We start from the raw sequence: 18,019 nt of genomic DNA, 5'->3' as shown, positions 1-18,019 counted from the left end.
GCTACATTCTATCATGAGTTCAACATCCCCTCCCACCCTCCCCCTATCCCCCACAACCTACCTGTCTCACACCTATTGTCTCCTAGGCCTCTGAACCTTGGTGCCATGCATTTGCATTTTCACAGATCTGAATTTTGCATATTGGCTTCTAGTCTACCCAGGAGAGCACACAAAACAACAACAGACTCTCCCTATGCCTGAAGAAGAGCGTTTTTGCCCACAAGCTTGCAAAGAACAATTTTTTCAACTATTTAGTTGTTGGAATAAAAGATAGCACATCTACCCAATGGACCTCATCTGTTTATGTCCTTAGAACATCATGGCTACAACCAACAACCCTAAATACATACATAAAACACACACAAACAGAACTGTGATCATAACGAGCCAGTATATAAAGATTTTTTTCATGTCAACAAGCAGAATTCATCAAAAAAGCAAACACTGATTTCTTCTTTTGATCAACCAATTCCTCTGAAAAAAAGAATCTATTCTATCTTAAGAAAACCTGTTGTCAACAAAAGGAACTATACTAAAACATATTAATGCTTTCACTACTTGTAGTGTAAATTGTAAGTGAAACTTCATAAAAGAAAGAGATAGTGGCCACATCCAGATGAGCACAGATATGCAGTATGTGGCGCCACAGACCCATCTGCGGCACCACGCACTGCACGTGCAGGTGTTCTCCATGGTGCTACCTTGTAGTGTGGGGGGGAAAGGTTGACACTGGGAGATCCTGAGGTCCAAAAAACCCACCCTGAATAAAAGTGGGGCTGCATATATGGTGGCAGTGCATACAACCTAAAACCAAAGCCTGGCTGGCTGGAGTCACACTCCAGTTGCCAGCCAGGCTTCCTGCCATGGATGTAGCCCTGGGAAGTCCCCAGGGCTCCAGGTAAGGCTGTTGGGACCAGCACAGTTGTTGGCCCCAGACTCTCTTACCCCACCCAGGGTAACCTGCCATGGACCAGAGTGCACATGGCACAGGCATTCCCTGGCAACAAGTAGTAGTGGCATAAGGTGTGCTGCTGCTACTTGTCCCCTGGGAAACAAACATCTGTGCTCATCTAAACATGCCCAGTGAGTGCATCTACGTGTGCAATCAATGCAGTTCAATAAACTCCAGAACTATCTCAGCCAGGGTCAACTGCTCCCAGGAGCAGCATCTATACATACACACAGAGCAGCAGCAACTTGATCCAGGGCAGAGTAGGCCCCACTCCGGCTGGACTGACCAGGCACAATGTATGCCCATGGTCAACATCTACACGTGTTTTGTCTCAGTAAACTACTTCGCTGTAAGATAGTACTGTCCCAAACAGTACTATCCTATGGTGGAGTTGATACCACCATATGTGCCATTTACTACAGACCTAATTAGTCTACTCTAAAGTAAAGCACACATGTAGATGCACCCAGTAAAACTTTCATTATATGGAAGACTTTTTCAAAATAGTGCAACAGTGAAATACAAAAGTCAAGCACAAAAGTGCATCCACTGAATACTGATTTTCATGTGTTCCTAACATACCATGATGTAACTGAGTATTGGTGAAATTGGCAGTATTGACATCTATGTAAAGATAAATGTATGCATTTGATATTAACAATGTATTTTGATAATAAAGATATGTTTTAAAGCACTTCAGATGGTAAAGGAATTAAAAGGAAGGCTGCCAGTAAATTGACTGAAATTTTGGAGGGAAAAGTTAGTAAAATATAATCTTGCCACTCCCTGGCCACCTCTACATGAGATGCATACTACTGCCTGAGAGTTACTGTGCAATAGCAACACCAAATGACTTTTGTGTGATGCTGACTGCACAGTAACTTGTTACTACTGTGCAGTAGTATCACATCATGCTTCCTGTCGTGTGATGCTGTTGTGCAGTAGTAACAAGCTACTGAACAGTCAGAGAACTCCAGTACTCTTTAACAGGGGTTGCGTCTACCCAAGACACTGTCTACAAACTCCAGAAAGGAGCACTGCATCAGTTCTCACCTGGAAAAAACATCTTTTTTCTAACCAGATGTGTTTGTTCCTGCCTGAATTACAACATAACAGTCATCAGAAACATTAGCAAGGAAACCTTTTTTTTAAAGTTAAACTTTAAATTCTTAAAAATAAGGTGGGCAAACTGCAAAAACTCTGCTCTGCACTCGTTATTGGAGGATACACTTTTAAAACCCTGCTTACTACAGCTTGATTTCAGTGCTTAGTTAGTTTGCATATTCAACATTACCATGAGGTTTTCATTTGATGAAATTGTTAAATGAGGAGGCCATTAGTGACCAGTTTTGGGGGTAGTAAATTTGAATTTTCAGAAAATTTAAATATTTGGTTCCTGCTGTTATCTCTATAGATACACTGGCCTAGAAAACAAATATTAGTGCTGTAATAAGCATTAGCTATCACGCACAAGAAAGAGTAATGCATCAATAATCTTCTCTTCTGGACCACTGTTAATGCTCCTTGAAGGCCAAACAAGACAAAAACGTACTCAGTTGCTTTGGGCACTCCTAAGCCATGAGCCCCCTTCCAGTCAGCCCCTGAACTTCAATTATTGTTACTACTAATTAGTTTAATGGAAAGAAAGAGAGAGAAAAATACCAATCGCAATACTTCAGATTGTCCTTGCCTTCGCATGATACAATCTATTTTTTCCAGTGTAATAGAAATCCATTAGGCATTAGGTTTGAAGACTGGCTAACTGAACATTTTAAAACATACAGTTACTTGCTCCTTTCAGCATGCAACCCCTTTCTCATTCTTATTTTTCAGGAACGGAAGAGGAAGATGAAGGTGATGACCTGTTATTGAGATCTGTGGATGAGTTCTGGTGGTTTCCTCATATGTGGAGTCACATGCAGCCTCATCTGTTCCATAATGAGTCTTCACTAGTGGAGCAGATGATTCTCAACAAGGAATTTGCACTAGTGAGTATAAGTTATGAGAATGTATATACTTTCCAGCAAGTGCTAGAAAAAGAAAGTTAAAAGGCTTTATAAAATATTTAGGATATTTCTAAAAATATAGAAACTAGAATCAGATTAATACTGGCTTTGGAAATTCATTACAGAAAAGGTTGTTGGTGAACTTTTCTTTGCACTTGGACTGAGTTTTGCAATAGTCCCCATACCTTGGGGCCTTTTAATACCTTACACTGCAAACTACAAGAATGGTAAATCAGTGTTATTGCTAGGCTGGAGTTTGGAGCAGTCGCACCCTTAGTCTAGAAACCTGTGACTGTCCCTACCTGCACAGCTGTGACTTGCCATTAGAGACCTTGTGAGCAAGGGCAGGACTAGGAGCTGTAGCTGTGAGTTGCCACTAAAGGGCTGGTGAGCCAGGACAGGTTTCTCTCCCTGCTCTGGGGTGGGGAGAGGGGTGAGAGATCCTGGGATACTGGGCAGCACATCTGTAGGGAGTGGCCACACCTTAATGGAACAGGTGCTAGGTTGTAAGGATCAGAGATAATCCTGCCCTGGAGTGCTGTAATTTTGAGCTGCATAAGAGTGCTTAAAACCACTTTAAGGTGTTAATGCACAGACAATCCAGGGGTTAAGGGTTCCAGAAGCTGCCCAATATTACTGTATAATAAGGCCCTTAATCATTAAGGAGGAACTCTCTGTCTTAATTGTGAGGGTGTAAAGACTCAGTGCCTTCATGGTTAGTCAGCTGGTACTGCTTCTACATTATAGCTTAAGAAAGTAATTGTAAATAGACAATATACAGTATGGATACAATAGAGAGGTGCAGGGAAGGCATTACCTGTAATGACCAATTCACTATAAGGGCTATATTCATTTGGAGTTAAACAGCTGAACCTGATGAGAGGGGCAAGAACTGAAATTGCTTCACTTCAGGTTCCTTACAACATCTCTGCAATTATTTAAAAATGCCCCTCAAATGGTTAGTCTGTCTATTAGTGATCTTTATACATAATGATGTTTGATTTAACCCATTTGTATTATTAACTTTTAAAAGCTCTGGATAAACTTCAGTGGAATAGCATTCTGAAGTAATGTTGTAACCTATCCAGCATAATTCTGCTTGGTTAGGCAGCATGGCAAAGTGAAAACAATGAGGTCTATAAATACTTTCTTTAGAAAAGACTTTATGTGGTTCTGTACAAAGTGTTGAAATTTCAAGCAACCAAAGCCATTCAAAAGAGCAAAATGATATCATACCTGCTACTTAAAGCACCCAAACTCTCAGACCTAAACCTACCCTTTTATAATGCTGTAGTGCAAACAGAAACACTTCAGGAAACCATCAACCATAACCGTTCTTCGTTTATTAAGCATTTTCATACTAATTCCATACCACATTCTTGAAATCATCATTTAATTGTTTTGTGGGGATGGGAGAGAGAGGTCTTTTTTAAAGTCTTAACTTTTCTATCATTGTATATTCATTTAGAGGCCTTTTTTTTATTTTTAAGCAAAATCCCCCAGCCTACTTGACTGTTAACTGTGCTTTCTGACGTGATGCATTTATGGACCATAGAATCCATGATTTTTGCAAACTGTGTTTAGCAATGGATAAACCAATTCAAGCAAATGAAACAACCTGGTGCTAGAAAATCAAATCTTAGACATGGCACAATTTTTGAACAAAATAACTTGAAATGACTTCTAATCCAGAAATATATTGCCTTGTTTTCCTTAAACCTGTAAGGGAAATTCTCCATAGTGTTTTTAGTAAAATTGGTGATAGTTAGGTCAAGCCATATTTAAGAGTAAAAGTCACAACTTGGACTAAAAATAGCATTCAGTTATAACAGATTCTTGTTTGCAGCCTTATCTACAAAGACAATACCATCTCTCTATAATCATTTTCTTTGAATGGTAGGGACTTCTAAAGGTGTCTATAACTAAAGAGTGAGTGGCAGTGAAAAGCTGCTTTTATTATAGTTTTATTACCTGCTAATGGTTGGACAGGGGTTGTACTGACCTCTTAGCCTTGAATTCGGTAGTAGCTCTACAATTTACTTATGAGAACATTTCTTTTCAAAAGGCTTCCTGTGAATTCTTCTCCATGGGAGAAATTTATCTTCCTGACATGACAACCTCCCTGATAACTAACACAGATCTTGGAGCCATGCATTTGGAGTAATCTTGCAACCTCTCCTACTTTTTCCCTCTTAATATAATGTCTTGTTCAGGAATAAAACTCAGTACTGCTTCTCTACTGCATTTTATCTCCCTGTCCAGAACTATAACAAACTGTTTTTCAGCAGGCATTATTCTTTTACTTCGCCATTTGAATCTCAGTCTCATTATTTAATAAAGCCAACATATAAATGATGCCAAGCAGAAGTCTCTGGGTTATTTACCCATTATTTATTGTTATGTTACCCTGGAGTATAGCTCATACTTTTTGTGGGTTTTCTTTTGGATAACTCAGGCCCCATCGACATGTTACAATTAAAGCATGATTAACCAGTCTAATCACACCTCATGTTGTGACCCAGGCACACATTCGATCAATGATGCAATAAAACAAGGAATAAGACACAAAGTTATCCCTCAGAAAGTGTGAAATAACTTTTTGGTTTGTTCTTATCACACCGTTAGATGAATGTGTGGCCTGGTGCACTACTCACTGTTCCACAGGTTGCCCCTGCTTCCAGCCCTGTCAGTGAAGCCAATGCAGGGGGAGTCCAAGATCATGAACCTGGGCTTTCCCCTGCACTGGCAATAAGTTGTGATTGGATCTGATTCTGGGTACCACAATAATGCCTCCTGCCATGCACATGTGGAATGATAGGAGGTGTGATCGTGTGGATTGCACTTCAGATCCCATCACACCTTTATCTGCATGTCTAGAGGGATGCTTAGTTCCCCACCAAAGCCTGAGCCTTCTACCCCAAGACATTTATAAAAATGACACTTTAGAAGCTTGTAGATTTAAAAAAAATGTAACCATTATCTGTAAGACTGGTCACCCTCTGTCTCAGTCCAATACTTTCCATTTTCTGATAGAGTTGGAAAACAACAAGGGGTTGAAAGGAAATCATTTCCTTGAGAAGGCCCTGTGAATGCAGTTGCTACATATTTTCCCCTAGACTTCTGCCCATATTTTTGAGATCTGCTTAGTATTAAGATTATTTTAAAAGATTACAGTGATACCTACTTTTTCTGATTGCTGATGTAGGAAATTCTATTTAAATTCCAAGTGAGAGTTTAACTTTGTTACAGCTTCTTTTTTCAGATAAATAACATGTACAAATACTAGTACAGAATGATACAAGTTTCACTGAAGTTGATAGAAAAATTCCAAATAACTTCCAGAGGCTTTTGATCAGACCCAATAGCAACGTTGTCTTTGAGGAAAAATGATTTCATGGTAAATATGTTCCTATGGTCCCAGCATTCCTGGCTTTATGAATCAAGCCAAACTATGAACACTGGCCAGTTTAGTTACCACGTATGTAATTTGTAGTAATATCTAAAGATGTGAATACCTGACATTTTAAATATGTATGTATGATCTACACTGTATCTTCTTATGGTACTGTATACATATGCTGTTCATGTACACAGGTGCTGCTTGAATGTGGGCAAGGAGCATGGTCTCTTATTTAGAGCAGCGGAATAAGTGAAAACTCCTAAATTCTAACTTGAGTTCTTCTACTGAGTTACACTGTGTTCTCTACCTCCATATACCCATCTGTTATATTGGATATTAATGCTTACTAACATTACAACATTGCTTTGCACAAGTATATATATAAATCAGTCAAGTCCAGAAGTATGTGTTATTTAGATTTCATAGATTTCATAGACATGAGGGCTGGAAGGGCCCTGGGGGGGCCCAGCCAGCCCCCTGCCCCAAGGGCAGGAAGTCAGCTGGGGTCACAGGATCCCAGCAAGATAAGCATCCAAATGCTTCTTAAAGGAGTCCAGAGTAGGTGCTTGCACCACCTCTGGAGGAAACCTATTCCAGGCCTTGGGGGCTCGGACAGTAAATAAGTTCTTCCCTAAAATGGTTGTGGAGGAGTTTAGGACTGTTGGTCCTCCTAATGCCTTGGGGCACTTTGGTGAACAGGTGTTCCCCCAGGTCCTGATGCACACCCGGATGTACTTGTAGGCTGCCACCAAGTTACCCCTGAGCCTGCGCTTTTCCAAGCTGAAGAGTCCCATGGCTCTCAGCCTCTCTTCATAAGGCCTATTCTCATGTCCTCTGATCATGTGCATGGCTCTCCTCTGGACTCTCTCAAACTTCTTGACATCCTTCTTGAATTGTGAAGCCCAGAATTGCATTCAGTACTCCAGCTTCGGCCTCACCAAGGCCAAGTACAGTGGGAGGATGACATCCTGAGATTTACTTGAGAAGCATCTATGGATGCCAGCCAGAGTTTGGTTTGCTTTACCAGTTGTGACATTGTATTGGTGGCTCGTGTTCATCTTGTGGTCAATCATGACCCCCAAGTCTCTTTTGGCCTTGGTGCTAGTAAGCATAGCACTGCCAAGCCTATAAGCATGATGCAGGTGTTTTTTCCCTAAGGTGGAACACCTTACATTTCTCAGTATTGTAAGGTGAATTTAAATGAATAACCCCCATTGCTTTCAAGGCAGGTACCTTTTGAGATTTGTGGATCTGGACATTGGTTCTTTTTTAAGATATTTTAAAGACTGATACTTTAAAAAAATAAACAACTCTCAAGATAGTGTCTTTGGTAATTGCACTCAAACTTTGCATATAAGGAAAGGCTTTTAGTTTTCAAGCTGTTTAGCAACTGCTTGATGAAAGAAATGACATATTTTGACACAGTGCAGCATTGGTGCCTCCCTCCTACCTCCACCTCTGCCTGCTCAGGACCCAACAGGAAGTTAAGAGACTCTTGTGCAGCACCAGACTCTGTTACATGTACATGTGAATGATTGATACAGCAGCTAGAATTACCAGTAGATATTTTTGTAGCCTCAGCTGCAGCATCTCTTTCTTGTCAAGTGTCTATTTTCTTCACAATATTCTCAGCCTCTAAGGAATTTATTCTGCCAACAGAATGTGCTGTGAGAGTTAGAAAGCAATAACTAAAGGAAATGAACTGTCCATATCAATCAAAATGTATTAACACAAATCTACCAGGATTTGCAGTTGTCTGTTCTAGACAGTATACTACTGTTGTATGGGGGAAAGGAAAACTTAGGTTCTTGTACCCTTTTTTCTTTTTTTTCTTTTTTTACTGTAAATCCCCTACATTTTATATATCCATTCTGCATAGACAATGGATACTATTCTTACTTTTGAGTTTCTTTGCATCATTATCTACCCAACTATACAGGTGTTCTTCATTTGCCTAGGAGTTTGGCTTAGCTGACTCTTGAGGTCCTTTTAACCTTATAATTCTGTTTGATATGTGGATTTAAAACTGTCAGATATTCAGAAAAAAACAGGAAAATGGGGTTTACTTTCCTTATTGAAATTACAGAAATTTACCAGCCAGAATGTTCTTATCCTAAGATCTTATTTACATAAACATGTCACATTTAAGACATCAATTCAGAAAATGGAAAGTGAAATTTGATTAAATAATTTATTGGGGGGGGGGGCGGTTAATGCTATTTTGTACTTCTGTCTGATGATTTAGAGGTCCTTTATGGCCTCTAATGGATTAAACCATAGAAACTAATAACATCTCAAATATTTATCCAAGCATTATACACAAGGGCACTGAGACAGGTAAATAAATTATCCAAATCATATGCATAGTCAATCCCCCAAAACAAAAACAAAACAAAACAAAATAAAGATATGCTAACCTTTTCTGATATCCTTTCAGGTATCTGTAATTAGTGGTATAAAGGCAGAGAGATTTCTATGGAGTATGTGCAGTGTCTATGATAGTGTTTGTCTGTATATATTCCAATAGTTAATGAGCATCTGATGCCCTCATATTTGTGAATGGTAGATATTTGGTAGTGGGTCATTATGTCCATGCCCTACTATGGGTATTTCCCATGTTTTGGGGCTTAGCTGGTTGCCACATAAGGCCAGGAGGGAATTTATTTTCCCTTCTTGAAGCTTCATTCTCATCAGAAACTTTGGGTGTTGGCTGCAGTCAAGGCTGGGGATTTTGACTGAAGTTTGTCAATACTCCTGCTGGAGATTCCTGGCTAGAGGGACATCAACCTGGTGGTTGCTGGCTAGAGGGTCTTGCCTCTCTGCTCAGGGTCAGGCTGTTGCCATATTTGGGGTCAGGAAGGAATTTTACCCCATGATCTGGTTGGTACAGACTGGGGGCGGGGGGTTGTCTTTCTCTGTAGTGGGGGATGGCCCTTTTCTTGGAAACTCTTAAGTGTATTTTAACAACTTTTGCAGCAGTAGGAACATCTGCTAAAAACATTGCTTTACCTGTGGCAAATTAGGGTGCTTTGCCTTGTGGCTGTGTCTGGGTTGACTGTAGTTTTGCTAGGAGAGTAGCTGATTAATTTATACGGGATGGTTTGGATAGGTATGATCCAGCCTCTGGCAGGAGGTTGGACTAGATGACTTTTGTGCTTCTGTCTGGCCTTACTTCTCTATGATTCAACAAATTAGTTTGGACCTCTATCTAGCCCCTGTGCTTGTTCTGCTGTTTCCCCAATTATGTTTACTCAGGCACCCAAACCTTGCTGGTTTTGGTTTCATTCTCAATAGTTTTCTTTTTTTAACAAAGCCAGGCTTTCAGGCTAACATGCTTTATTTCACATAGAAGATACAGAAGACACAGAATAAATGACCTACCAAAGGTCATTCAGTAAATATGTGGCAGAGCCAGGAACTGAACCTTATGGGCTTGTCCAGATGAGCACGCATGTGCAGTTTGCAGTACCTGAAAACTGTTTGAGGCACCACAAACTGCATACAGTCCATGTGCACCCACTTCTTGCCCTGCTAATTTTCAGCACAGTGCCAAAATTTGACATGGGGTGGGGGGAGGGTTTCCTGGTATCAAAAAAAAATTTTAAAAAAAATGCAGCTTGGTGCATGAAGCAGCAGTATGTGCTGCCAAAAACAGTGCCTGGCCATCCAGAGCCACACTCTGACTGCTGGCCAGGCTCTGTGAGGCCAGATTGGTACCGCTGTTGCCCCTGGCAGGCCCCAGGACCCCAGGTAAGGCTGCTGTGGCCAGCACAGGTGCTGGCCCCAGCCTCTCTTACCCCACCTGGGACAATTTGGCATGCATTGGAACGTGTGTGCAAGGGAATGCCCTGAGGCACAAAACAGCAGCACAAATATGCACGTCTGGATGTGCCCTATGAGTCTATATCCAGGGCCTTGATCACATGCCCCTCTTTCCTTCAAGTAATTGAAGGTGGCTGTGGCTTTTTATACCTGCTTTTATACCAGAAAAGATTCTGTTCACATCTGTACTTGCGTACCTAAAATTGGAAACTTATGCCCCACACTAGATAAAGTATAACAACTTCAATTAATTAAACCAATATAATCGCTCTATTTAGAACTCTACTTTCCACAGAACTCACAAAAATACTAATCTACTCTAAAATGGAAAGTTTTGATGAAATTTGAAATAAATTAACTTAAAATTGAATTGAAATTCACTGTTGTTTAAGCATGCAATAGAATTCCCATGCTATCACCAGTAATTGAGTATTATTCAAAAAAGTACACCTTTAAAAATCATAAGTTATAAAGAGATAAAATATGATACACACAATTCTTAACAGCTAAAATGTGGCAAATGCATTCACCAAATATCTGTTATATTATAAAAACATATTAAACTGACAAAATACACCTTAATCTCTTCCAGGAAATCTCACCCTACTTCAGTAATGTTAGAAATATGTTCCAGCACTAGAAAGAGATAATAGCTTACGTTAATTTCCTAATTCTTCAAAGTGACATTTTAAAGTTGCACATCCAACCTGTCACCTCTCTCTTTAGCTAAATCAAAAAAGTTCAGTAATATACATGCAGGTATAGTATGAACTGCTTCATCTAACATAATGATATTAAAATCAGAGCAAATAATTTCAGTGGGTGTATTTCAAACTTATTAAAACAGAGGGCTTGCCATACTAAATCAGAAATTTGGACTGAGCAAGTGCAACTTTGTGACTGTGCACATGCATTTCCTTTCTTGGTTTCATATTCTGGTTTTCTTTTTGCAAGATGTATTGAAGTTGGTGTGGCAGGTGAAAGTAGTAATCTAACAAAATTCCATATCCCATTGTATCTGCACAAACGTTTAAAGAGGATGGGATACAATATGCTCCATCTGCTTTCAGAAGGACTAACATGTATTTACCTAAATGCCACCATAATATCTGTTGCCACCAGACAGGGAATCAGTCAGGCTTCAGAACTTGATAACCATGACTTCTTGGATTGTGGAACAACATTTTGGATATTTAGATGCACTGATGCCTAAAAATTGTATTGCCTTTTTTCTGCCCTTACTCTTTGAAAAACAAATACCTGGGCCTGTGAGTTTGTTCTTATGATATGATTCTTAAAATGCTTAGGATATATTGTCCAACTGGCAAGCACCCAAGAATCACTCTTTTTAAAGCTAGGAACTTCTCCAATTTATCTGTAATTTTGAATTACTATAAACAATGAAAAAGAAAACAAAATAAAAAATGGAGGGATGGGGGGAGAGAGAGAGAGAGACTAGTGGATAGGAGGAGCGGGGCAAGATAAAAATGGTATTTGATTTCAGACTATCAATACCTAGGATTGTTTAAATTCTCTCAAAAAATGGATCTATATATGGCTATATAATTTCCTTTTTAGTAGGAAAACCCCTTGGGTAAAAAAAGACCATCTAGAGAACGATTGTCAGACCTAACTGCAAAACTGCTATGATTGACCCAGTCATTTTGGAAGGTCAGACATCTCTTTTATCACTTGTGAGAACAGACAGTAATTCCAATCCATGAGACAATGATTCCATGATTACTCTCAGAGCTCAATGTAAAACCCAAGATTTATTATAAAAAGAATAAAAGTTACCAAAACTCTTACTTTTCCTTTTCCTTCTTCATGTTTATGCCCACTGATGTTCCTGATAGCAAATATGAAGTTTTATTTTTAAGAACAATTAATTTTATATTGAATTTCATATCCAGCAACAGGGAAGGGATGAATATTGAATTTTCATTCAGCAATATGTGCCTTGCTGTCCACCCACTTTGATTTTTTTATCTTGTCTATTTGTAAATCTGTTTTATAAACTGAGATACTAGTTTATTGAGTTGGTAAAAATCCTATTTTTTTATATCTTCCCCCACAGCCATTGACAAAATCATATTCTGATTTTTTTCCCCAGTGTTCCTGAGGAGTACAAAAAGTTGACAACTCTTCGAATTGTCTTTTCTCCATCTTCCCTACCTCTAGTAATGAATCTTGTCTATTGTCCAACCCTCTGGACACTTGTGTGCCTTCTACTTACCTTGCCATTTAAGCTAAGATAAAAATTGCCCCTTGAGGCCCAGGTAAAATAGTAAACGAGATTTAACCACTCCAAAATTGGAAAGCTGCCCATATCCTAAAAAAAGGTGACAGAATTATTTGCAGCACATAAAGACCTTTAAATGGCTTTCCTTCCCTTCCCTAGTACCCACTAACAGTATCCACTAATTTTGCACCAATCTATTGTTCCCAGGGAGCCCAAGTAGAAAGTAAGCAGGGAATTCTTGGTACACAGATAATACAGTATTGAGGGTAAATACAACAATTCATGGGACCCAGCTCAGGTTTAGGTGTCTTAGTTCATTCACTGCTTCCTGGAAGGAAGTACAAGCAACTGGAGGCAAGTAAATTGGGAGAGGGGAGGGTGACAGGTCCAGAGGATGCTGGTAGGCCTGGGGGGTGCGGGGGTAATGACTCCACAAAGAGGGCTGCCCAGTCTGTGGAAGAAGGGGTAAATCTAACCCAATCAGCTTTGCCAGGGGCACAAGCAGCATAGCCCTGGGGCTGTGGAGAGTAGCTGGGCTTTCCCAGCCTCGATACTGCACCATGAATGTCTGCAAGCATGCACTAGGTTTGGTGGAAACTAAATCAGGCATACCATTTTTAGGGTGACCTAAGCCCCGCTAACAGTTATTCAACTAGGCATTTAGATCTCCCTAACCTTGTTCAGGGTGATCTAAATATAATAGTTAGATATAATCTGAACCCTGTAGTAATTTGGTTTAATGGGGAGATACAACATTTAATTGTTAACCAATAGAGTTTCCTATTTTGACTGGTCATTGTGGGGAAAGTCAATAAAACATATTATTTTTGGATAAAAATTCCTACATGAAATCAGTTACATTTTTCCTCTTCAAAAATATTACCATTCTGAGTTTACATACAAGAGCAAAGGCATCTAAAGGAGTGCCCGACTGGGGGAAGGGGGCTCAGCTGTGCCTGGCTCCCTGGCACTGCGCTGGATCATGGGAGGCATGGGGGACCCTGAGGGGTGTGCCAGAGCCCATTGAGAAACCCCCACTCCCTGCATGACGTAGGCATGGCTGAGCTTCACCTTCCACCCACCTCTTTCTTGTCAGCAGTCAGTGACAAACATCTACAGCCTGTACAACTCCCTGCCTGGGTGTTTTTGGTCAGTGACCTACCTTGTTTGATTCACTGATCTAACCTAGATCAGTTTAGTTTGATACCACATCAAACCAGATCTATCTTAGGCTGGGATCCACCATTTTTAAACCAGTCTACGTGCTCTAAACTTCTGTTCTGTTATGGGTACAGACCAAGTTTCTGACCACCTAAACAGGAAAAGGTGTAATGTCTGTACCTGGTCACATTGTGTGCAAGAAATTATCGACTGCTTTGAGTCGCCAGAACTCTGTCATTAGTTGGCTACTGTATTATGCATCTTGTTCTGTTTATATTGGTTGTGGTACAATCCTGAACTACTTTAGTACTGTACTTAGTACTGAATTTAGCACAGAGAAAGCAGTCATATATAATGAACTTACCTGTTCTTGAACCTGACATTTGCTTCCCATGTGGCATTAGGCAACCTGAGCTATTGGTGCCTCAATTCCCATTGTTATCCTGTTTGTGCTTTATTTATTTTACCATAAGGTCTTTGGGGATGCAGTCTCCCTGTAAATGTTTGTGTACATAACTGTCAGCATATGGGGCTGGATTTAGTTGGTGTTTCTAGGTGCTTGCTACCATATAAATAAGAACATTTTGTAGTAGAAATATCACAGAACTTTCAGACATTTTATTAATGCATTTGTTTAGAGAAGGCCAGAATTTTTCAGCAACCTTAGTTCATACGTTATTTTCCTATACTTAAATTTGGCCCTAAATTCATTGATACCTTTGCTCATAATATAGACTTTGATATAAATTGACCCCTGCTTCATATAGATCTAGCAGAAAGATGATGGCAATTATGCACCAAAAATAAACTTTGCTATCAGTCAAAGTATGAAGGTCTCCTGCACCCCTCCTCCCCCCTCCCTGGCCCTCCCAGAACAGCCAGAGACCTCAGAGCTACATCTTTATTATGAGATAGTAGATAATGTAACGGGTTATGCTGTGTGAAGTGTGAACAAATGTTCCCCATAGGTTTTATTTAATTTGATCGAAGGATCAAAGGCCCGTCTATGCTAAGTTAAGTGCCTAGCAGAATGTGCTACTGCTGGAATTAAAAAAGCAATCAACAGTTATTAGATAATATGGACAAGAGAAAGGGCAACAGTTATGATCCAGAGTTTTAGCAGTTTTCCTCCAAGTATCAGTTATATTTGAATGGAAAATGGCCTATCTATTCTGAGAGCTGGCAAGTCTTCTTTTAGCAGAAGAAAGATGTGAGCCCATGGTGTGGTACAGAAGACTGTGACTGTGCTGAGCTTCCCAGACACAGAGTCTAGATATTGAGTAATGAAGGTCTCATTATGTAAATACATTTGACACCCAACATGGGGGCAGAGGGAGGGAATCTCTGTTGCAAGCATCTAGGACATTGAGTGATCATAGAATGCAGCATGATATTGGGATTGAAATGAACTAAGAAAAATCCTCTGTGGAAAAGTGGATGAATTGAAAGACCTACCCCATGTGAAATTCTCTGAGTATGTGGAGAAATTAAAGAAGTTTGAACAGCAGGTCACTTTATATCTGCAAACAATAGGGAAGGAAAAGTCAATAAATAGTCTTATTTCTGAAAATGGCTTGTTCTAAAGTACATGTGGTATTTAACATTTTTTAGCTAGTTCAGAAAAAAGAACCTAACTGAGCCCATTTTAAGAGACCAGATTGAACAAATGGAGAACATATTGCAAAGCTGGACACCAAAGTCTGCTTTTGATGAAAATTATGAAAAAGGCAGAGAAACATTCTTTATATATATTTCTTTCTTTATTTATTAAATATATATACCTGCCTTCCTACCAAAGGCTAAGGACAACTTACAGTAAGATAATAGAACAACTTGAAAGGGCAACTAGAATATCAAAATCAAACCAGAGACCCACAAAACAACATCTTGCCCTAGTTTTGTTTGGTCAATACTTACTCAAATAGAAAGGTATTACAATGTTGCTAGTAATGAGTTGCCAGTTGTACCTGATGTGCAGGATCAGAATCTGATTGCCCTTGAGGGAGGATGTTCAAAAAGTGAAGAGCAATGGCCAAGAACGACCTACCATGGGTTTTCACCAAGTGGAGTTTTGGCTGACCTTAGGGATCAAGAGCAGGTTTAGAGAGAGATAATATATGTATATTAATCTTTATAACAAATATGCTCCTAACCAGCAAAATCTTTCTTGATTTTCAAAATAGAAACAAACATAAATTATCACACCCAACACTCATTTATTGATTGAATATTGACTGAAAAGTTACTAGGCAAACAGCATCACTTACCAGCCTTTCCAGAACTACTTCACAAAACAACCAGCTATATATCATGAAGACAAAAAATGCATAATAAACAGGCAGTCAAATCTGTTCATTATAATGGTAGCTCAGTCTAATGATTATTTATCCTCCTGTAGTTATTACACTGTAATACCAAAGAGTTGCTTTCCTTCTCATCTCTCTCCTCTTTTAGTGTGTCTTCTATATAAAAGCATACACAACTGACTAAGTGTGATGGCTTCTTAAAAAAAACATTTTGCAGAAAAAAGGATAAACAAATTGCATAACATTGCTCTCCAGTACTCCAATATGCTGTTTCTCTTGCTGTGTTTCAGGAGCATGGTATTCCAACTGGTATGGGCTATGCGGTGGCTCCGCACCATTCTGGGGTCTACCCAGTACATGTTCAGCTCTATGAGGCCTGGAAGAAGGTCTGGAGTATCAAGGTCACCAGCACAGAAGAGTATCCCCATCTGAAACCTGCACGACACAGACGGGGCTTCATCCATAATGGCATCATGGTACACTGCATTTCATTATATCTTAGAAATATTTCTTAAAACCACAAAAAAAGATTTCATCCCCAGTCTGACTTATGAAAGGATGTGGAAACCACCAAAGAAAAAAATGAATGGGAGGAGTGATTTTCTTCTCCAGTATGCAAGGTTTTGGTCTACATTTTGTTTTCTAATATTCCCACAGTAGAAGGACCTTTGCAGTTTGCACAGTAGAGGGACTAGAAGCATGGCCAATGATATTGAAGGATATGTAACCAGGTGATAGGAAACAGAGGCATTTACACCATCCCTTCAGCTGTAAAAAGACCAAAATAACCTGTAAGAATTACTTGGCATATCTTAACAGCCAGATGGAACAATATGCTATAGATTAAAGTAAATAACCCAGAAGAATTCAATTGACAAGGAGAATTATGACAGGTAGAAGGTAATTACACAGGTTGGAATTTTCCCAATACACAGAATAGAAATCAGGATTGGCCAACTGTGCCCTGGGCCATTAAAGAAATAACTCCTATTGAATTCAACAAAAGATATGGCCTTGCATTCAAAGACAGAACTTTATCTAATATATTCAGGAAAATAAAATGTAATTGATAACACAGTAATGAGTTACAATGTAGATTTCAATTAATTGCAAGTAGGAACATAATTCTTCAAGCATTTAAACATGCTTAGATGCTTTGTTGAATGTGATCTTTGATTGATTTCTTTTGATTTGACTGAATACAAAGGGATAATCCAAATGGTAAACTAGCTAATAATGTAGTTAATATTGGGAAAGGCTTGTACAAGTACTGAATAATGCTAATAAGTCTTAAGAGTTTTGATGTCTTGTGATTAAATAGTTAACAGAATAACTGAGGTGGGTGCTTTGGTTCTCTGGAGTTTTTTTTCCATCTACCAGTTTTTTGAATCCTGACACACAATCTGATGATTTATGATGGTATGTAGAGCTGACCTCAGGATATACTCACGCAACAGTCCTGCCAGCCCCTGTATATATTTCAGTTGTGGAAGGGAATGTGATTTTCAGGGCAGAGAAAAGAAAGAACTATTTCTTCTGCCTGCAACCTGAAATACAGATTTTGTGCAATATCTCACTAGCAAGAAGATTAATAGCTTGAGATAGTGAAGATGGCCAAGAAGCACTACTTATCTTTTAATAAACTAACCTTGCTAAAGGAGGAGAAGCTTTTTCCTTCCTGTTATGAAACCCTGAAAACAACCGCCTGAATTATTACTATGTGAAATGAATAGAATAGTCTCAATGAAGGATTTAGAACACAGCGATGCAGCCACTTTTTAACAGACAGCTGGAGTTATCAATGAGCAATATCATGCTCATCTATGATGAGAACAAAATAATCCATATGGGAGCAAAATCAGCAAGGTTTCTGCCATCTCCTGCTTTTTGAATGAGATTTACAGAAGTAGGCTCATGTCACTGGCATATTTATTTTGTTCTCAGGTGCTCCCTAGGCAAACCTGTGGCCTTTTCACGCACACAATTTTCTACAAGGAATATCCTGGAGGTCCTCTAGAACTGGACAAAAGTATCCAAGGAGGGGAACTCTTCCTCACCATTCTCCTGAATCCTGTATGTAACCTACTTTACTAATCTAGTACCATACTGAACCATTATAGAGGGGAAAGA

General features: G+C 39.3%; 1 protein-coding gene across 1 annotated transcript in view; it reads left to right on the top strand.

Annotated features, from left to right (window-relative positions):
• Positions 1-18,019, top strand: part of LOC109301101 (bifunctional heparan sulfate N-deacetylase/N-sulfotransferase 4) — a 215,680-nt gene that overhangs the window by 89,638 nt on the left and 108,023 nt on the right. Inside the window, exons 5-7 of the mRNA XM_019522024.1 lie at positions 2,786-2,940; positions 16,180-16,365; positions 17,834-17,962. Coding sequence (XP_019377569.1) covers positions 2,786-2,940; positions 16,180-16,365; positions 17,834-17,962 — 470 coding nt within the window. The remainder of the gene's footprint in view (positions 1-2,785; positions 2,941-16,179; positions 16,366-17,833; positions 17,963-18,019) is intronic.

The sequence above is a fragment of the Gavialis gangeticus genome, unplaced genomic scaffold, assembly GCF_001723915.1.
Source record: "Gavialis gangeticus isolate Ggan-Ray unplaced genomic scaffold, GavGan_comp1, whole genome shotgun sequence".
Lineage (NCBI taxonomy): Eukaryota > Metazoa > Chordata > Crocodylia > Gavialidae > Gavialis > Gavialis gangeticus.
The sequence above is the reverse complement of the archived record's forward strand: the minus strand, read 5'-3'. Positions and strand labels throughout refer to the sequence as shown.